Source organism: Phoenix dactylifera, unplaced genomic scaffold (genome assembly GCF_009389715.1).
Source record: "Phoenix dactylifera cultivar Barhee BC4 unplaced genomic scaffold, palm_55x_up_171113_PBpolish2nd_filt_p 000294F, whole genome shotgun sequence".
Classification (NCBI taxonomy): Eukaryota; Viridiplantae; Streptophyta; class Magnoliopsida; order Arecales; family Arecaceae; genus Phoenix; species Phoenix dactylifera.
The window spans coordinates 403,332-424,750 of record NW_024067773.1 but is presented as its reverse complement, the minus strand read 5'-3'; the positions used below and the strand labels follow the sequence as shown (position 1 = coordinate 424,750).

Sequence of the window (21,419 nt, the reverse complement as noted above, 5' to 3'; positions counted from 1 at the left end):
AATTTTTTTAAAAATATATCATTTTAACAAACATCTCTATTTTATCTAAAGATGCTTTTGAAGAGCCAGAAAGTATTTTTTGGCCCTCAAAAAGCTCTTCCAAATGGGGCTTTAGTCAAGCGGCTATTCCATTCTAAACACTTGAAATCAAAAGATGGGATATTTTTAGTAATCTGGCACCTTGACTTAGTCAAAGTCTAATGAGTCGAGTCTCGAGTCAATAAAATCATTCGTCAAATTTTAAAAAAAATATATCATTTTTCCTGAGTATTTCTACTTCCTCCCCTTATCCTCAGTTCTATGCCTGTTTTCCATCTCACAGCGTTGCAACCATGGCTCTTCCCCAAACCCCGTCTCCCTTTCCTTCCCCTTCCTTCTCTCTCCTCCTGTTCCTCCTCGTCTTAGCTCTCCAAACCCCTCTCTCCTTCTCAGTTGACACCATCTCTGCCAACTCCTCCATCTCAGGGGACCAGCAGCTAACCTCCAAAGGAGGCAACTTTGTTCTGGGCTTCTTCTCTCCAAGTAACTCCTCCAAATACTACATAGGCATTTGGTACAAAAAAGTCTCCAAGCTTACCTCCGTCTGGGTAGCCAACAGAGAAACCCCTGTCTCAGACAAGACCAAATCCGAGCTCAGGCTCTCTGACGATGGAAACTTGGTTCTCTTCAACGAGTCCAAAGCCCAAATCTGGTCCACTAACGCCAGCATCTCCGCCAAATCCACTGTAGCGGTTCTCCAAGACTCTGGAAACCTTGTGCTTGCAGATGGCTCCAACTCCTCCAGGATGTTGATCTTGTGGCAGAGCATCGACCACCCCACCCATACCTGGCTCCCCGGAGGCAAGCTCGGCCTGAACAAGGTGACTAAACAGAACCAGCGCCTCATCTCCTGGAGGAGCTCAGCTGACCCAGCTCCTGGGATCTTCTCCCTTGAGCTCGACCCCAATGGAAGCAGCCAGTACTTCATTCAGTGGAATAAGTCTTTCTCGTACTGGTCTAGTGGGACTTGGAATGGAAAAATCTTTAGTGGGGTGCCGGAGATGACGGCGAATTATAACTACGACTTCAAATACGTTAACGATGATGACGAGAGCTACTTCACTTACTCTGTTAAATATCCCTCGGTCATCTCGAGGTTTGTAATGGACTTCTCGGGGCGGATCCAGCAGTTGACATGGATGGAAGATTCCCAAGAATGGATACTGTTCTGGGCCCAGCCGAGAGCGCTGTGCGAAGTGTATTCTCTCTGCGGGCCGTTCGGGAGCTGCAGCGAGAGCAGTGGGACATTCTGCAAATGCGTCAAGGGTTTTGTGGCACGGAACCAGACCGAATGGGATTTGCAGGATCAAACAGGGGGTTGCGTGAGGAGAACTCCATTACAGTGCGGTAGCAACAACTCGGCGAATGTCGGGAAAGATAAGTTTTATCCGATGGATAGTATGAGGTTGCCAGAAAATGCTCAGAATTTAGATGCTGGGAGTGCTGAAGATTGTGCATCAGCCTGTTTGAATAATTGCTCTTGTACCGCTTACTCATTTAGTAGTGGATGTTCCGTGTGGTACGGGGATTTGATCAATCTACAGGAGCAATACAGTGGAACGAATGGAGGAACCCTTTACCTCCGGCTGGCTGCTTCGGAGCTGCCGGACTCCACGAACAAGAAGGGAACGGTCGTCGGGGCCGTCGCCGGTGCGGTTGCGGGCTTGGTAGTTTGTGTAGTTATCGTATGGGTGTTGATCTGGAGGCGCCGGAAGAAGCGAATGATTCGTGCTGCGAAAGCAGTAGGGAGAGCCCTGGTGCCATTCAGATACAGCGACCTGCAGTATTTCACCAAGAACTTCTCGGAGAAATTGGGTGGAGGAGGTTTCGGTTCGGTGTTCAAGGGGTTCTTGCCGAATTCGACCGCCATAGCTGTAAAGAAGCTTGAAGGCCTTCACCTACATGGAGAGAAGCAGTTCCGGTCCGAGGTGAGCACGATTGGAACGGTGCAGCATGTGAACCTGGTTCGACTTCTTGGGTTTTGCTCCGAAGGCGCCAAAAGGTTGCTGGTTTATGAATTCATGCCAAAGGGTTCTCTGGATACCCAGCTGTTCCAGAACAATTCCATGGTCTTGGACTGGAACACGAGGTACCGAATTGCTCTTGGAACTGCTAGAGGATTGGTTTATCTCCACGAGAAGTGCAGGGACTGCATTATACACTGCGATATAAAGCCAGAAAACATTCTACTGGATGCGTCCTTCGTTCCAAAAGTGGCAGACTTCGGTTTGGCAAAGCTTGTAGGCCGGGATTTCAGCCGAGTATTGACTACGATGAGAGGAACAAGAGGCTATCTCGCACCTGAATGGATAACTGGGGTAGCCATCACTGCCAAAGCTGACGTCTACAGCTACGGGATGATGCTTTTGGAAATTATATCTGGCCGGAGAAACTCGGAGCAGACAGAGGAAGGGAAAGCTGCATTTTTTCCCGCATTAGCTGCGACCAAACTCGCTCAAGGGGATATTGGAAGCTTGGCAGATCATAGATTGGGTGATGATGTGAGTGTCGAAGAGCTTGAAAGAGCTTGCAAAGTTGCTTGTTGGTGCATTCAGGATGATGAAAGATCCAGGCCAACGATGGGACTGGTTGTTCAAATTTTAGAGGGATTTCTAGAAATTAGCATGCCCCCTATTCCAAGATCACTTCAAGTTCTTGCGGAAAGCCCAGAGAACATAAATTTCTTCTCAGACTTGTCATCGAATCAAAGTTCCCGGACACGGAGTGCCACTTCTACCGGCTCTCAAGTTAAAAGCACAGCATCGAGGAGTTCTAATGTATGAAGATGCCCAAGACTTTCCAAGCTCCGCATACCATCTAAGTGAGTCCACTTTATATTTTTCCAGTAGTATCGCAAAGCAGTAGCTTCATGCCCCGTCTATGAAGTGTTGAATGTTCTTTTAGCATTAAGTAATTGGTATACTAATCATGGTCAAGGTGTCATGTTCTCAGATGTGAAGTTCCACACCCTTCATGTCCTCATGTAATTGAGTGAAGAATAACATGAATCTTCGAATTTTCCATATAATGTAAGTCCCAGTATTGCCCGTGCATATTCCATTATTTTTAATTTGCCATACCTTGGCATATGTTCTCTGGTTTTGATGGCTGTAGAAGCTACTATTGGGCATTAGTCTTAGTTGTTTTATGGAAGCTTGAATTTGCAGGATGGCATGCACAAACTCTTTTGAGAAATCATTTCAGTATTTTTATGCATTATCTCTCACATTTCATTCATTGAATGGTCATCCACCATCATTTCCTTGTTCTTGGCAAATCTTCAGAAGAATGCTGCTGAATGTAGTAGACTGCATGCATAGTTGCCCTCAGGAGCCCTACTGTGTTTGCTTTGCTGGATTGCTATCACTGAATTTAGACTTGTAATGTTCATTTGAGATACGTTCAGACTTTTGTTAAAACTTCTGCTCTCAGAGTCGTAATAACCAAACCTGCCCTCACTACTTCGTATTAATATTATGTTTCCATCTAGCGCTATTGAAACCATAGGAAATATGTGAAGAATCTGGGCTATTTGAAAAGAGCGCAACAGCATAATTTTGTAAAAATAGATCGTCTATCTGGACTGTTGTTCTCAGAAATGCTTTCTCCATGATCTCTTCTTGGAATATTTTATCCTCCCCCAAAAACAGATCAGCGTTTCTGAATCTTATTGCTGCCCTGCAAGCCTTGATGTAGTATTTTCTGTTTTTGAGGTCATTATTGCTCTCAATGAAACTTTAAACATATTTCTCCAGCAACTTTTGTTTCTTCTTTGGTGCTTGAAAATCTTTCTTGATTTGCTTAATGAAGTAAAAGAAAAGGTGAAGGATAAGATGAAGCAGATGAAACAGTTGGCATGGGTGCAAGGATTCCAGGCATGGATACTGTCCTGGTCCCAAAGGAGAGTGCAATGCCAAAGTGTACGCTCTCCATGGGCCGTTCGGGAGCTGCGATAAGATCATCTTGCCATATGCAACTGCATGAAGGAGTTTGGAATCAGAGCTATTAGGATGGGGAGAATCAAATAGGCGGGTGTGTGAGGAACATGCCATTGCAGTGCAGCAGCAATAGCTTTGCCAATGTGGAGCTAGGAAAGTTCCACGGGAAGTTGATAGCCAGTCCCTCCATTAACCGGACTCTCTGTTGATTTGAGCCTTAATATCCGGTCCAAGTTTCAGTATTTCTGTGATTCCCAGACCCTCCCACCTATTATAACTCTAAAAAGATTAAGATAACCCTCATCCCATCGGATTCGCGTTGTATCTTTCAAAGAATGATTGATCTTCTTTCACAACATCAACCGTTGGATAGCTCCTTGCATAGATATCAAAGCCTTCCAAATTCTCTCATTCATCCATTTGCACAGCTCTCAAAGCAATTGTTGCACGATTCAATAGTGGATTCACGTGAAGGAAGGCACGAAAGATACAACTCCGGTCCCATCTCATAATACCTCTTCACCTTGTTTTCAAGAAGGCAACGGCAACGGGTTCCCGAGCTCAACCCCTCTACCTAGTCTTCTTCCCATTCTTAGTGAGTAGTCAAAATTTAGATACTGAAAGTGTTGTCGATTGTGAATTAACTTACTTGAAGATATAACAACCAAGGACTTTATCCAAAAAGTCTAGCCAAAGGATGCTATTTGAATTCCTTGATCCTATATATATAAGTACCTAAGATCTACCCAATGCATAGTTGATGTGCGAGTAAATATATGTCTCCACGAATTCTCACATACTTTTCTCATTTGAGCACTTCTTGCTTGACAAAAGGTCCAAATCTATTCTTATCCCATCATGAGTACTACAAATCTAATCATAAATACCAATTTCAGCCTATTGTCGACCGAAATAGGAATGTGCTATCATATCCTCTAATCTGTGTGGGTTGTGGGTCTAGATCCACTCTAATACTATTTGTAACAATATAGAATCTCACCTAAAAGGCTAGCCAAAAGGTAATATTTGGGTTTCTTGGTCTTGTATAAGTATCCAAGGTATATTCAGTGCATAGCCGATGAGGAACTAAGCACATATCTGTATGGGTCCTCACATTGTGGGTAGCCATTCAAATTTTTTTATGATGCTAAGGTTGTTTTTGTGTTATTAATTTTGTAAGCACTAACTGATATATTAAGGCTTACATGCCACTTAGGATTGGAAACGGGCAGGCTGGGCCATGCCATGCCCTAACTCGAGCCCTACTTGAAATTTTTTGAGGCTTTGGGCTAAGCTTAAACCCAAAAATTTTGGAAAAAACCATACCTGAACCCAGCCCGAGCCTAGATCTGGGCCCGACCTGAACCTAATTGGACCATCCTGAATTACACGTTTGGGTCAAAAGCTGGGCTAGCCTGATATTGAAGAGTCGCAAAGTAATTTGAGGTAAATGTTACCGAACACTTTTGGATGTTCCAATGCCCAACCTAGAGAAGAAGACCCTAAAATCACCAAACAAAGCAAAACAAAATAGGAAAAACACGAAGACAAAGCAAATGGTCAAGGAGGACTGAAGCCCGAGGAGAAAATAATCAACGGAGTGATAATGGCATAAGGTACGAAATTAGAAAATGGAAACCCTAGGTAGGAGAAGAAAATGGACACGTTCATCATAGGGCGAGGAGAGAGCATACTTGGGGTAGAGTTGCGGATGCAGAGAGGGAAGAAGGGGAGGGAGATATTTTGAGATTTCGTGGTGTGGAGGATGTACTGGTCCTGTAGGTCAGTCCATAAACACACAAAAAAAAGATAAAGATGCTCTCCAACTTGATGAAGCATGGAAGAAGAGAATAGAAGAGAAGAGGGATTTATTCGATCAAAACAAAAGAGAATAGAAGTGAATAGAAGTGCCGGAACCATGCTTTAAGGATGGATGCTAGGCATGGTTGGCTCGTCACCATGTTGGAGGATCCATTCTATGTGCGTGAACTACTCCACTACCAGTGGCAAGCATGGCCAGTGCAGATTCATGCGGGCAAGTGACAGTTGGGCAGTGCCAGTCGTGGCCCACAGGGTAGTTGGCGTGAGATCCTCACTCATGGTACTCATGGTTGGCATGGGTTGGTGCTTGGGGTTGTGCCAACCTACAAGAAAAGGCATGAATAGGAGGCATGCCTTGGCCAGGCACCATTGTGGGGATGGAGTTTGGCTCACATTAGTGGCGAGCAGACTTGCAGCTAGAGCATGGCTCCAGGATTATATGAACGTGGCACTTGTTGGTTCAGTGATTTGATGGTCCATGGGTGCCGATGGTTTTAGCAAGTATGGGGCTCGAGTGGCTGGGCACTAGCTGCAAGATGCGGCATAGATATGAACGTGACCGGATCTGGCTCAGACAAGAGGCATTGGTGCTGGCTGGGCTAGGGCGTCAGGCATGACACGCACTACATGGGCATGTGTGTGCAAATATGGCCTGTGGTGTGCACACTAGGCGCATAGTCGTGTGTACACCAGGCACTTAGTTGTGCATACACCTGGCAATGACGCATTGGAGGAAAGAATAGGTGCATGGTATATAGGCCATTGGCGCAGGAGGTGTTTAGGCCAAAGACAGCAAGGCCGCAGGAGCAAGCCCCAAGCGGGCAGGCTTTGGGCATGCTAGATGTGGGCGTGCAAGGTGCAAGACTTGGGCTCGGACAGGTGAAAGCAGGGCTCCTAGGCATGGCACATTAACTTGGGTGCTCCTAGGCGGAGGCCAAGTTCTAGGTGGCTAATTGATTTGGGCACACTAGCATATAGGCCACAGCTGCACAGCTGCACTTAGGCGCGTTGACTGTAGGGGTCTGCGGACTCGCAGGCCGCATGTTTGCACCCTTGACGTCCCTTTGTTCATGCTTCATAGTGTAAAAGAATCCAAAATTGAGAAAGAGAACCAAGATGAAGGTGCTTCGAAATGAGATGTCAGAAGCAGCTAATTTCATTGTTCTCGAGCAAGAAAGAACTCATGATCAGGCTGCCTATTAGGGTCATGATCTGATCTTTGCGAACATGTCCCCTTGCAAAGCGAGCAGTAGTTTCCTCCAGAGTTCTTAATCTTTCTGTAAGTATTTCTGAAGTGTCAAAAATGTACCATCTATCAAAACAGATCCAGCGGACTCCTTAGGACGGAACAGCACTCACCCTACAAAGAGTGAATGTAAAGAGATGACTTGAGAAAAGAAATTTTACATCAGAAATTACATGCATATACTGTAATGCTGTTCTAGTTTGTGAAGCTGTCTGCATTATTTTTATTCATCATAATCGGAAAATCAACAATTCAGTTGGGCTTCGAACTGGATTTATATAAATTTAATATTTTGTATGTCCAAGCCCGGCCCATGATCATCTCTAAATTCAGCATCCATGCACATCTGATAGCAATTAGATCTTTTCCTGCCACGACTCTGTATACTTCCAATATTTTTCCTGGTTTTTGGGCAAATGAAGGAAGCATTCTCCCTCCCGATACGCTTATGGTTTTTTATCTGGCTGGGCAACCGAGATGCATCAATAAAAGTGCGAGCTTGCCTCTCATCATGTTCAGCATCTTGATTTGTTACGATTGCCGGATCATCACTTACCTTAAAATGCTGGTTGCTGGAGTTGTTGTCCTCGATACCACCATCTTTGCTGAACTCTTGCACATCCATTGACATTTTCGTGCTGTCGATACAATTTGCAAAATAGTTTAGAGACTGAGATCTCATGTGGGGTGATTTGATGTTTCTCTCATTCATGTGGACTTTTGTTTGATCTCTCGGTATCTTGGTAATGCGCATTGCTGAATGATTTCTTTTTGCAGTCGTCTGCATCCTTCAAACATGAATCCACGGTTTCCCAGACTTTGGCGGACATAACTACAGAACCTCGGGAAGCTAACAGTGCACTGAAAGAACCAGGAGTGGATCCCGGATGCTGGTGTTTGTCGTGGTCCCGGGTTTCATTTTATGTTTAGTTTTGCTAGTCTTCGGAGGAGATATTTTATAATTCTTCGAAGATCGTTTGGTATACGGCGAGGTGGTCGCCTTTGACGGCATCGGTATCGTTAGACTATTCGCTCGTCGTCGTACTTCTCATTTCAAGGGCCATCCGTGAACACCTCCAACTCAGAAGGAGGAGAGAGAGAGAGAGTCGCATCAGGAGAGAGAGAGAGAGAGAGTCGCATCAACATTCGTGCGATCTGTGAGGCATTACGTCGAACAAGTGTGCGACGTGAAGATGACCGGAAGCGAGGGGAAGGGGAAGGAGCTTTTGGAGGCGGGGCGTCAGATCCCTCCTAGTGCGGTAAAGGGCCCGTCATGGGCGGAGGTGACTAGGGGTCCGATGAGGCAGGCGTTGTGGACCGATGACCGGATTTCCGACGAAGAGCTGGGAGTACTGCAGAGAACGTTCACGGAGGTTTTTGAGGTGCCCACAGATCTGTTGGAGAAGTCGAGGAGTGCATGGAGGAGCACGACGGTATTTATGTGGAGCATTGGGAGAAAGGTTCTGGTCGAATGGGTGGCGCGAGAGGTGCGTCGGAGGGGTAACCTAGCTTATGAGATCGAGTGCTTCACCATGTCGGATGGTGTCCTTGCCATCCGATTTGCTCGCGAGGAGGACCGAGAAGCCGCCCTGGTGAGTGGCCCGTGGCTGGTGGCCGGGCAATTATTTGTCATGGAGAAATGGAGGCCGAACTACATTACCGGATCGTCCAAATCTGGTAGAGTGGTGGTGTGGCTACGACTTCCCCGGTTGCCACTTGATTATTGGGAGGAGATAATACTCCGTTTGGCAGCGAAGGCAGGGAGGCCGTTGGCTCTGGATGGAGCCACGGATCAGGGGAAGAAGCGGGGATTCGCAAGGGTGAAGATAGAGCTGGATATAAGCGTTCCCCTAAAGCCAGGCATGTTCGTCAATGGTAGCTCGGAGGGGTGTGGGGGGAAATTCTGGCAGGCGTTCGTGTACGAAAACCTGCCAGTACGAAAACCTGCCAGAGTATTGTTTCAGATGCGGGCGGGTTGGCCATGGAAGGGTCAATTGCGCCTCAAATACTGCCGCGGTGGGTGGGGAAGAGACAGGAGGAAGCCATCGAGAAGGGAATGATGGAGAAGGAACTAACCTATTGAAGGCTACTATTCCGGTGGGAGGAACGAAGCCTGAGAAGGGGGAACCTTTGCTGTATGGACCTTGGTTGGCCACTCATCGCCTTGGACAAGGGAGGACGCCCAAGGTGGATAGCCGGAAGGGGAGGAAGCCAGCGGTCCCGTCCAGCTCCGGTTCGGCACAGGGCCCCCCTATCTTGGCTCCAAGTCCTACCGGAAAGGGGGTGAGTCAGCCCGTCGCTATGCCGGACTCGGGGGGGTGGCAATATCCATCCAAAGTGGCTCGGCGGAGGTTGCCGGAGAAGGCGAAGGCGGACGACATATCGGGCGGAGGCTTGTCTTCGAACGGCATCCCGATGGAAGGGCGGACCGTTGGGACGATGGTCCCCCATGCGAGCAGGGAGGGGAAGGGCCCAGCGGAGGTCCAGTCGAAGGAGCCTATTGGGCGGAGCCTATCAGATGGTCCGCCGAAGGTGTCCAATGGGCTGGGCCCAAGTGCAAGTGCTATTAAGGAAGGGACGCCTAATGGACTGGGTTCAAGCCAGCTCAAGCCGAGTGGACTCTGCCTTCCCAAGACTTGGTCGACCCAGACTCTGGATGGCCCGGCGTCATCGTCTTCGTTGAGAACTGTGCTTCCGGGGGTGCTGGTTTCGGCAGTCTCCCGTCCGGCGCGAAGGGGGGATGGAGATCGCCGGCGGAGCCGTAGCTCGCCACCACCTTTGGCCGGAACAGGGGATCTCCAGACTGGAGACAAGCAAAGGTACCGGCAGCCGTGGACACCCAAGAAACCTTGGAGGGGTGTGTCTCGGGCAGTGCCGGTGGCGGCGGACTGGCGGAGGCGGACGGCGACGAGGCAGGACTCCGGTGAGGGTGATAAGTCTTTGACCGGACATGGGAGGTGGCCATCGTTGGGTGTAGGGGATGATGGGCTAGGAGTGGGGGACGGCTCTGGCCTTGATGGGAGGACAACGGGCAAGGCAAGCCGGCTGGTACACCCAAATAATGGTGGCGTCGACGGTGGGTCTGGGGAGGCTGGTGCGGAGGTTGCAGGTGCTATCCGGCGCCCACTTTTCCAACCCTCTTCAACGGTTGTGATATCAAAGCCCCTTGACCCTGTAGCGTGCCATTTGGCACAAACAGTGAAGGGAGATCCGTCAGTGGAGAGTCCTATGCAGAGAGGGGAGCATGGTGGTGCTGGAGTTGGCAGAGGGCAGCGGGAGGAGGTAGAGGACCATAAGGAGGGGTCTGTAGACATGGCGTGCCGTTTGGCACAGGGGAACAGTGAAGGTAGGCATTTCCAATTGTTGCTTCAAATGATGGAATCAGCTAAGGGATTAAATACTAATGTCGTGGAGAATGAAGGGGAGAGGAGCTTGAAGGTAGATGTTGGTAGCGGTCTTGGGGGAGTGGACCGTGCCGCCTCATCGAGTGCATCATGAAGGTTATCCTATGGAATTGCCGGGGAGCGGGGAAACCATCCTTTGCCCCGGCCTTTCGCAGGTTGGTGCATCAGCATAATCCAGATATTTTTGTTTTACTAGAGACTCGGTTATCGGGGAGGAGTCTACAGAAGGCAAGGAGGGCAGTGCCGAGGTCTTGGGGTTTCTATGCAGTGGAATCTCAAGGCCTCTCGGGAGGTATTATTGTCACTTGGGCTCAGAGCAAATGCAGAGTTGACGTTTTCAATGTTTGTACTCAAGAGGTGATTATGGTAATCTCGGAGGGTAGCGGCATACTATGGGTCCTTGCAGCCGTGTATGCTAGTACCGAGTTTAGGGAGAGGAGGATTTTGTGGGAGGAGGCCTCTCAACTGATCAGTCAGGGTCAACCGATGTTGGTGGCAGGTGATTTTAATTGCATTGTCAGTGCCCAGGAGAAGATGGGAGGGAAACCCTTCACTTACAAAAGGAAAATTAAGGAGTTTAGAGATTTTCTTGACTCGAATGGATTGGTTGATTTGGGCTTCTCGGGCCCGCGGTTCACTTGGTGCAATAATCAGCAGGGACATGCCCGAGTATGGGAGAGATTGGATAGAGCTTTTGCTACTAGTGGGTGGGTTCAGTGCTTCCCAGAGCATCATGTCAGACATTTGCCGAGGATAGCGTCGGACCACTGTCCATTATTGGTGAGTACTGAGGCATTTATTCCTGTCAATACTCCTTTTAGATTTGAGAAGCTTTGGCTCTGCTATCCGCGGTCTTGGGAGATGGTTAGGAAGGCATGGAGTGCACCAGTCAGAGGAGATGCTATGTACCGGATGTCCCGGAGACTGGAACTGACAAGAAGACGATTGAGGAGGTGGAACCGTGAGGAGGTGGGGAATATTTTTAGGGGGATTGAGGATTCAGAGGAGGCCATTTCCAGACTTCAGTCCCAGGAGGCCCAGAGTGGAGGCTTATCGGAGGAGGAGATGGGGGAGCTCAGATCACATTTGGCGCTGCATGACTCTCTTCTCAGACAGCAGGAGATATTTTGGAGACAGAAGTCGAAGGTACAGTGGATTTTGGAGGGGGATCGGAATACCAGATTTTTTCATCAGGCGACAGTGATCAGGAGGCATCAGAATAGGATCAGAGCCATCAGAGGTGAGGATGGGCAGCTGTCGGAGGATCCAGATATGATACCGAGGATTTTGGAGAGCTTTTTCAGGGCAAGATGGACTGAGGAGACAGAGGAGGTGGGCCCAATAGATATTCCGATGCCTCTGGCAGGGGTAACGGAGGAGGAGACTGCAGCACTGATTAGGCCAGTATCGGAGAGGGAGATTAGGGAGACAGTTTGGTCCCTTGAGGGGGACAAGGCTCCAGGGCCGGATGGTTTTCCTCCATTGTTCTTTCGAAGGTATTGGTCGATTGTGGGACAGGATATGACGGCAGCTATACAGCAGTTTTTTAGCACAGCTACATTGTCTACTGATTGGCAGAGGACATTCATCACATTGATACCGAAGTGGCAGAATGCTACTGAGCCGGGGCACTTTCGCCCGATTAGCCTGTGCACGACCTTGTACAAGGCTACATCGAAGATACTTGCCGTTAGGTTGAGGGACATTCTCCCGAGGCTGATCAGTCCAGAGCAGGGGGCTTTTGTGGGAGGGCGGAGTATCACTGACAACGTTCTTATAGCACAGGAGTTTATGTTTGATCTTCGTAGGGCCTCGAGGAGAAGGAGCTTGATGGGGATCAAGCTTGATATGGAGAGAGCCTACGACAGGATGAGATGGGATTTTGTGCAGCAGTCCTTGCAGGGGTTTGGCTTTCCGATGAGATGGATTAGCTGGGCCATGGGATGTGTTCGGGGCCCCTCTTTTGCTATTTTGGTGAATGGTACGCCATCCCGTTTCTTTGAGTCTTCCAGAGGATTGCGCCAGGGATGTCCTCTCTCCCCACTGCTTTTCATTATCTGTGCAGATGCACTCTCGAGAGCGCTGAGATTTGCTGTGTCTAGGGATGAGTTAGAGGTTTATAGGCCAGTGGAGAGGGCTACTCCGATATCTCACATGCTATTCGCCGATGACTGTTTATTGCTAGCCCGGACGTCTCGACAGGCTGCAGGAGTCATTAGTCGGATCCTTCGAGACTATTGTGCTGTGTCGGGTCAGAGTGTCAATTTGTCAAAATCAGCTATCTGCTTCAACCCGAAGACTACATTAGCAGTGAAGAATTCTATCTTGGAGATTTTGGGGGTAGGAGAGCAGGATGGCACTTTGAGGTACTTGGGGATTCCACTCTCAGGTCAGCGACTACGTAGCAGAGACTGTTCTTCTCTGGAGCTGAGTATCAGACATAGATTGGAGGGATGGCAGATGTATACATTATCGATGATGGGGAGGATTACTTTGGTTCGGTCAGTCCTTACTTCGATCCCTACTTACTTTCTATCCAACTCTATCGTTCCAGTGACATTCCTGAGGACTCTTGAGCAGCTCTTTAGGAACTTCATCTGGGGGAGGAGCAGGGGTAGAGGTGGGATTCATTTATTGGCATGGGAGGTTGTGTGTCAGCCGACCAGATTGGGAGGTCTGGGGGTGCAGTCATTGGTGGTGAGGCGGGAGGTTCTAGCGGCACGGCATGTAGCTAGATTTATACTGGAGCCCGATAGTATGTGGTCCTCGTTGATGAGGGCCAAGTATGGTCCTCTGCTGCATGGGATACGGGCTGGCCGTCACCACTCACCGGTTTGGAGGGAGATGTGTGCCAGAGCCATGTTAGTGCTTCCGGAGATCAGATGGGCCATCGGGGATGGGCGATCTATCGACGTCCTGGAGGATAGCTGGGTGACTGAGCAGCCGATCAGTCGGTTGCCGATCATGGTGGATTCGACGAGGTTGAGTGGATACAGAGTCTGTGACTTGCTGGACCCTATTGGGGGTCGATGGAGGACTGGATTGATTCGGGAGGTTTTTGGGGAGCAGTTGGCAGAGTTGGTTCTGGCTCTTCCGGTACCAGCCCGGGAGGAGCCTGATAGGTTAGTATGGAGGTCATCAGGTCGGACGCGGGTACGAGCTAGGGATCTCCAGGCTTTGTACAGTAGGAAGCCGGATCGGCAGATTGAGGGAGGATGGATCTGGAGGATGCGGATTCACCCGCGTGTGGCACTTTTCATTTGGAAGGTGGCATGGGGATGCCTACCGACCAGAAGCTTGTTAGTTCGGCGAGGAGTGCGGAGTACCCAGTTCTGTGAGGTGTGTACGGAGATTGAGGAGACTATTGATCATGTTCTTTTGCAGTGTCCCAGGGCGAGAGAGATATGGAGTAGATCACCTGCTCCCTTGCCCCAGGTGGTAGAGTCGGCACAGGATATGATCCATTTGCTGAGAGTTTCTATGCGGAGCCCCAGACTCTGGGAGGTGGGGATTCTTAGAGCATACCTGGCCTACCACATTTGGTTGGACAGGAATGCTGACATATTTGAGGGTAGGCAGTCGACTCCGAGGATGGTGGTGGATAGAGCTGTATTGCAGGCGAGGGAGGTTACCGTAGCTACCACGTTGTTCTCTTCTGAGATGGCCAGGGACATCTGGGGTACTCTTTCCGCTGTTATAGCGCCCAGGTTCGCCCTTGTTTCTTGGGTGCCCCCACCCCTTGGTCATCTCAAAGTGAATTTCGATGGTGGTATGTCGATGGATGGTGTAGCTGGAGGTATCGGATTCGTGATCAAAGATTCTTTTGGCAGACTAGTAGCAGCCGGAGGACGGCGCATTCCTGGGATTACTGTTGTTGGGGCAGAGCTTCGGGCTGCATGGGAGGGGCTGACATATGCGAGGAGGGCCCTTGGAGCCGAGAGAGACCCGTTCTTGTGATGGAAGCAGGTGCTTTCTTTCAAGGTCAATTAGCGTATGGTTCATCAAAATTTGAGAGTGATCGGTCAGCACGTGGAGTAAAACATTCCCCAGGTTCGGTTCATTCCTCGCTTCCTTTTCTTTTGAAAGGATCGAGGCGATACTGTCAGACTATCTGGTAGAGCTTAAGAGCTTTACAACGCGGGCTTGGTTTAAGATTTACCAAGTTACGAAGGCCGGATTGATTGAAGTGGGTGATACGATAGGAAAGGAGCCGAGATTTGGCTAAGTAAGGAAGAAACAACTTAGTATCCAATTTCACTAAGTGAGGCCACTACTACGAAGTTGCGCGGATACGATAGCTTTCTTCAAAGACGCGGACGGAGGCTAAGTGGCAGAAATCGCAAGCTTTTCAAACGTAAGGAGCAGTCGTCGTACGGACAACTACGAAGTAGAGGCCAAGGGGGCGGTGCGACTTTGATGGGATTGGATTTTTCGCCATAAAGCGCGAACCAAGATCCGTGATACGAAAACCGAAAGAAGACTGAGGACTAGCCATTTTAGAACAAGCATTTTGTTTTTTTATTCTTTATCTGCTCCCCCCAAAAAAAGAGAGACTTGTCGGAAATCGCCGGTTGGGTTGGTCCAACCAAGAAAGACATGGGATGCACTTTTTCGTTTCGAACCATGTCCCTCGGAGAAGCGCTCTTTCAGCTACCCTCTCCTCGAGGTATGGTTTGAGTCCTGGTGCAGAACTCAATTAGAAAAGAGAGATGTAATAGCTCTCTTTATATACGAAATTTTTGGCGTGCTATGAATCTCTCATGAGTCATTATAGGAGGCTTTCCCCAATGTCTTTAGTGAGCTAGGGGGGGGAGCGAAGGAAGGGGAGGAGGGAAAAGGGAAGAAGAGTGTATCTCGAGGGGGACTCTTCTGTGGTGATTGACTGGATCCGAGGTGTGGATAGATACGGGGATGGCCATCCTCTTATCAGAGAGACTCGCAGGATGGTTCAAGAGATGGGTGGGTTGGCTGCTCATGTGTTTCGGAAGGCGAACAGGGCAGCAGACTGGGTCGCCTCCTTTGTCGCTAGGCACTCCGGAGACTTTTTATGGACACCTGCAGGAGATATTCCCTCTCCTTTGTACTCTTTATTTTCTCGTGACTGGGCAGAATGTACTCTAGTTAGAGCTATATAAATTGCCGCATTTACCAAAAAAAAAAAAAAGCTTTTACTTTCTATCAGAAGCCAAAGTTACGGAAAGGTCCTTATAGTCAGCGAGGTCTTAGGAACTATGACGATACTGATCTCTCCAGATGTCTGGGCGCCGTGTTTGCTTACAATCTTCTATCTCACAAGAATAAAAATTTTATAGTCTATGAAAAATAACTGGAAGCAAAGCTTTTTATTCTTTTTTGAGTCACTAACTTGCTAGTTCTGCTGGTTGGGATCCATAATTTATGCAACTGAATTGTCAAGTGTATACTAAATAATTAAAAATTTTATTTGCATATGCACACCAGCCGCCGATTTTTTATGTTCAGATGTTTACGATTTATGGAACTATAGATGGATATCTACAACAATTACTATCTTGGTGCCTTCCGTAAAAAACTTTGTTGTAATAATTAAATGTAGTGTTTATTTATATGAATAACTAACAACACTATAATTTTAGTGATGCAAAAATAATCACAAGCAAAATTATTAATATTTTAAGTATTTATTTGTAAAGGGAATGGCTCACATAGCAACTTAATGCATACAATACTTATAAGTAGGAGGAATTGAGTGGTACCAGATTACTCGGCTTGTTAAGATATACTTTCATGATGTTTGCATTTTCAACATATCTTGAGAGGTTTTATTTTTTGTTGTTAACCATTAAGTAGTAAATTTCACTCACAATCTTAATCTATTAACGTTACAAGATTCAACATGATCTAGAACAAACGAATTTCTAATTCTGATCTCGCACATAATGGATTTAAAATTATTAATTTAGGTTCAACTCCAATACGTTATTGTTGAAATTCTCAAAAACCGGCTCTCCCCAAGTACAATGCCAGGTAGGCATTGCGCTTGAACCCCTGCACCAATTCACTTTGTAGTCTTTTTTTAATGTATTTTTACTTGAGAAATAATTCACTCTGTATATACTACGGTCAGATATACTCTTATTCTCCGAACTCCTGCAACTTAGTAAAGTGGGTATTTCAGTCTAAACACTTGAAACAAAAAGAAGGAATATCTTTAGTAATTTGGCACCATGACTCGGTCAAAGTCTTATGAGTCAGAGCCACAGGTCAATACAATCATTTGTCAATTTTTTAAAGAAATATGTTATTTTAACAAACATCTTTATTTTATCTAAAGATGTTTTTAGAGGGGCAGAAAGTATTTTTTGGTCCTCAAAAAGCTCTTCCAAATAGAATTTTAGGCAAGCAGATATTCTAGTTTAAAACACTTGAAACCAAGAGAAGGGATATCTTTAGTAATCTGGCACCTCGACTTAGTCAAAGTCTAATGAGTCGGAGTCTCGAGTCAATAAAATCATTTGTCAAATTTAAAAAAAAATATATCATTTTTCCTGAGTATTTCTACTTCCTCCCCTTATCCTCAGTTCTATGCCTGTTTTCCATCTCACAGCGTTGCAGCCATGGCTCTTCCCAAAACCCCGTCTCCCTTTCCTTCCCCTTCCTTCTCTCTCCTCCTGTCCCTCCTCTTCTTAGCTCTCCAAAGCCCTCTCTCCTTCTCAGCTGACACCATCTCTTCCAACTTCTCCATCTCAGGGGACCAGAAGCTAACCTCCAAAGGAGGCGACTTTGTTCTGGGCTTCTTCTCTCCAAGTAACTCCTCCAAATACTACATAGGCATCTGGTACAAAAAAGTCTCACAGCAAACCCCCGTCTGGGTGGCCAACAGAGAAACCCCTGTCTCAGACAAGACCAAATCCGAGCTCAGGCTCTCTGACGATGGAAACTTGGTTCTCCTCAACCAGTCCCAAACCCAAATCTGGTCCACTAACACCAGCATCTCCGCCAAATCCACTGTAGCGGTTCTCCAAGACTCTGGAAACCTTGTGCTTGCAGATGGCTCCAACTCCTCCAGGATCCTGTGGCAGAGCATCGACCACCCCACCCATACCTGGCTCCCCGGAGGCAAGCTCGGCCTGAACAAGGTGACTAAACAGAACCAGCGCCTCATCTCCTGGAGGAGCTCAGCTGACCCAGCTCCTGGGATCTTCTCCCTTGAGCTCGACCCCAATGGAAGCAGCCAGTACTTCATTCAGTGGAATAAGTCTGTCCAGTACTGGACTAGCGGGACTTGGAATGGAAAAATCTTTAGTGGGGTGCCGGAGATGACGGCGAATTATAACTACGACTTCAAATACGTTAACGATAGTGACGAGAGCTACTTCACTTACTCTGTTAAATATCCCTCGGTCATCTCGAGGTTTGTAATGGACTTCTCGGGGCGGATCCAGCAGTTAACATGGATGGAAGATTCCCAAGAATGGATACTGTTCTGGGCCCAGCCGAGAGCGCTGTGCGAAGTGTATTCTCTCTGCGGGCCGTTCGGGAGCTGCAGCGAGAGCAGTGGGACATTCTGCAAATGCGTCAAGGGTTTTGTGGCACGGAACCAGACCGAATGGGATTTGCAGGATCAAACAGGGGGTTGCGTGAGGAGAACTCCATTACAGTGCGGTAGCAACAACTCGGCTAATGTCGGGAAAGATGGGTTTTATCCGATGGATAGTGTGAAGTTGCCAGTAAATCATCAGAATTTAGATGTTGGAAGTGCTGAAGATTGTGAATCAGCCTGTTTGAACAATTGCTCTTGTACTGCTTACTCATTTAGTGGTGGGTGTTCCGTGTGGCACGGGGATTTGATCAATCTACAGGAGCAATACAATGGATCGAATGGAGGAACCCTTTACCTTCGGCTGGCTGCCTTGGAGCTGGCTGCTTCGGAGCTGCCGGACTCCACGAGCAAGAAGGGAACGGTCGTCGGGGCCGTCGCCGGTGCGGTTGCGGGCTTGGTAGTTTGTTTGTTTATCGTAAGGGTGCTGATCCGGAGGCGCCAGAAGAGGCGGAGGATTCATGCTGTTAAAGCAGTAGGGAGAGCTCTGGTGCCATTCAGATACAGCGACCTGCAGCATTTCACCAAGAACTTCTCGGAGAAATTGGGTGGAGGAGGTTTCGGTTCGGTGTTCAAGGGGTTCTTGTCGGATTCGATCGCCATAGCTGTAAAGAAGCTTGAAGGCCTTCACCTACATGGAGAGAAGCAGTTCCGGTCCGAGGTGAGCACGATTGGAACGGTGCAGCATGTGAACCTGGTTCGACTTCTTGGGTTTTGCTCCGAAGGCGCCAAAAGTTTGCTGGTTTATGAATTCATGCCAAAGGGTTCTCTGGATACCCAGCTGTTCCAGAACAATTCCATGGTCTTGGACTGGAACACGAGGTACCGAATTGCTCTTGGAACTGCTAGAGGATTGGTTTATCTCCACGAGAAGTGCAGGGACTGCATTATACACTGCGATATAAAGCCAGAAAACATTCTACTGGATGCGTCCTTCGTTCCAAAAGTGGCAGACTTCGGTTTGGCAAAGCTTGTAGGCCGGGATTTCAGCCGAGTATTGACTACGATGAGAGGAACAAGAGGCTATCTCGCACCTGAATGGATAACTGGGGTAGCCATCACTGCCAAAGCTGACGTCTACAGCTACGGGATGATGCTTTTGGAAATTATATCTGGCCGGAGAAACTCGGAGCAGACAGAGGAAGGGAAAGCTGCATTTTTTCCCGCATTAGCTGCGACCAGACTCGCTCAAGGGGATGTTGGAAGCTTGGCAGATCATAGATTGGGTGATGATGTGAGTATCGAAGAGCTTGAAAGAGCTTGCAAAGTTGCTTGTTGGTGCATTCAGGATGATGAAAGATCCAGGCCAACCATGGGACAGGTTGTTCAAATTTTAGAGGGATTTCTAGAAATTAGCATGCCCCCTATTCCAAGATCACTTCAAGTTCTTGCGGAAAGCCCCGAGAACATAAATTTCTTCTCAGACTTGTCATCGAATCAAAGTTCCCGGACACGGAGTGCCACTTCTACCGGCTCTCAAGTTAAAAGCACAGCATCGAGGAGTTCTAATGTATGAAGATGCCCAAGACTTTCCAAGCTCCGCATACCATCTAAGTGAGTCTACTTTATATTTTTCCAGTAATATCGCAAAGCAGTAGCTTCATGCCACGTCTATGAAGTGTTGAATGTTCTTTTAGCATTAAGTAATTGGTATACTAATAATGGTAAAGGTGTCATGTTCTCAGATGTGAAGTTCCACACCCTTCATGTCCTCAAGTAATTGAGTGAAGAATAACTTGAATCTTCGAATTTTTCATATAATGTAAGTCGGAGTATTGCCCATGCATATTCCATTATTTTTAATCTGCCATACCGTGGTATATGTTCTCTGGTTTTGATGGCTGTAGAAGCTACTATTGGGCATTAGTCTTAGTTGTTTTATGGAAGCTTGAATTTGCAGGATGGCATGCACAAACTCTTTTGAGAAATCATTTCAGTATTTTTATGCATTATCTCTCACATTTCATTCATTGAATGGTCATCCACCATCATTTCCTTGTTCTTGGCAAATCTTCAGAAGAATGCTGCTGAATGTAGTAGACTGCATGCATAGTTGCCCTCTGGAGCCCTGCTATGTTTGCTTTGCTGGATTGCTATCAGTGAATTTAGGCTTGCTATGTTCATTTGAGATACGTTCAGACTTTTGTTGAAACTTCTGCTCTCAGTGTCGTAATAACCAAACCTGCCCTCACTGCTTCGTATTAATATTATGTTTATCTAGCTCTATTGGAACCAGAGGAAACATGTGAAGAATCTGGGCTATTTGAAGAGAGCGCAACAGCATAATATTGTAAACATAGATCCTCTATCTGGACTGTTGTTCTCAGAAATGCTCTCTCCATGATCTCTTCTTGGAATGTTTTATCCTCCTCCAAAAACAGATCTGCTTTTCTGAATCTTATTGCTACCCTGCAACCCTTGATGTAATATTTTCTGTTTTTTAGGTCATTGTTGCTCTCAATGAACCTTTAAACCTGTTTCTCCAGGAACTTTTGTTTCTTCTTTGGTGCTTGTAAATCTTTCTTGATTTGCTTAATGAAGTAAAAGAAAAGGTGTAGGATAAGATGAAGCAGATGAAACAGTTTGCATGGGTGCAAGGATACCAGACATGGATTCTGTCCTGGTCCCAGAGGAGAGTGCAATGCCAAAGTGTCCTCTCTCCATGGGCCGTTCGGGAGCTCCGATGAGATCATCTTGCCATTATGCAACTGCATGAAGGAGTTTAGAATCAGAGCTATTGGGATGGGGAGGATCAAATAGGTGGGTGTGTGAGGAACATGTCATTGCAGTGCAGCAGCAATAGCTTTGCCAATGTGGAGCAAGAAAAGTTCCAGGGGAAGTTGATAGCCAGTCCCTCCATTAACCGGACTCTCTGTTGACTTGGGCCTTAATATCCGGTCCAAGTTTCAGTATTTCTGTGACTCCCAGTCCTTCCCACCTATTATAACTCAAAAGATCAAAATAACCCTCATCTCATCATGTTCGGGTTGCATCTTTGTCGCGGAAGAATGATTGATCTTCTTTTGCAACACCAAAGCATTCCGAATTCCTTCGTTCATCCATTTGCACAGCTCTTAAAACAACAATCCAATAGTGGCTTCATGCAAAGAAAGGTAAATCCTTCTTTTGCATGAAAGATACGACCCCGATCCCATCTCATAATACCTCTCCCCCTAGTTAACCGGCTCCCGAGCTCAACCCTTCTGTCTGGTCTTCTTCCCATTCCTAGTGAGTAGTCAAAATTTAGATGTTGAAAGTGTTGTTGATTGTGAATTAGCTTACTTGAGGATATAACAATTCAGGACTTCACCCAAAAAACCTAGCCAAAGGATGCTATTTAGATTCCTTGATCCTATATAAGTACTTACGATCTACCCAATAAATAGCTAATA

At 47.3% G+C, this 21,419-nt stretch overlaps 2 protein-coding genes across 2 annotated transcripts; both read left to right on the top strand.

Moving 5' to 3' along the window:
* Nucleotides 1–295: 295 nt before the first annotated feature.
* LOC103700056 (G-type lectin S-receptor-like serine/threonine-protein kinase At2g19130) lies at nt 296–3,234 on the top strand. The gene has a single exon (XM_039117991.1). The coding sequence runs from the start codon at nt 333–335 to the stop codon at nt 2,820–2,822; it is 2,490 nt and encodes an 829-aa protein (XP_038973919.1). The 5' UTR covers nt 296–332; the 3' UTR covers nt 2,823–3,234.
* A 13,751-nt stretch (nt 3,235–16,985) lies between these two features.
* On the top strand, nt 16,986–20,691 carry LOC103700365 (G-type lectin S-receptor-like serine/threonine-protein kinase At2g19130). Its single transcript, XM_039117990.1, has 2 exons — nt 16,986–19,581; nt 20,249–20,691. The coding sequence occupies exon 1, from the start codon at nt 17,045–17,047 to the stop codon at nt 19,541–19,543; it is 2,499 nt and encodes an 832-aa protein (XP_038973918.1). The 5' UTR covers nt 16,986–17,044; the 3' UTR covers nt 19,544–19,581; nt 20,249–20,691.
* Nucleotides 20,692–21,419: the final 728 nt, after the last annotated feature.

Bases quoted from the DNA above. Each gene is read 5' to 3' on its own strand.
- LOC103700056 (XM_039117991.1), top strand. From the start codon at position 333: ATGGCTCTTCCCCAAACCCCGTCTCCCTTTCCTTCCCCTTCCTTCTCT.
- LOC103700365 (XM_039117990.1), top strand. From the start codon at position 17,045: ATGGCTCTTCCCAAAACCCCGTCTCCCTTTCCTTCCCCTTCCTTCTCT.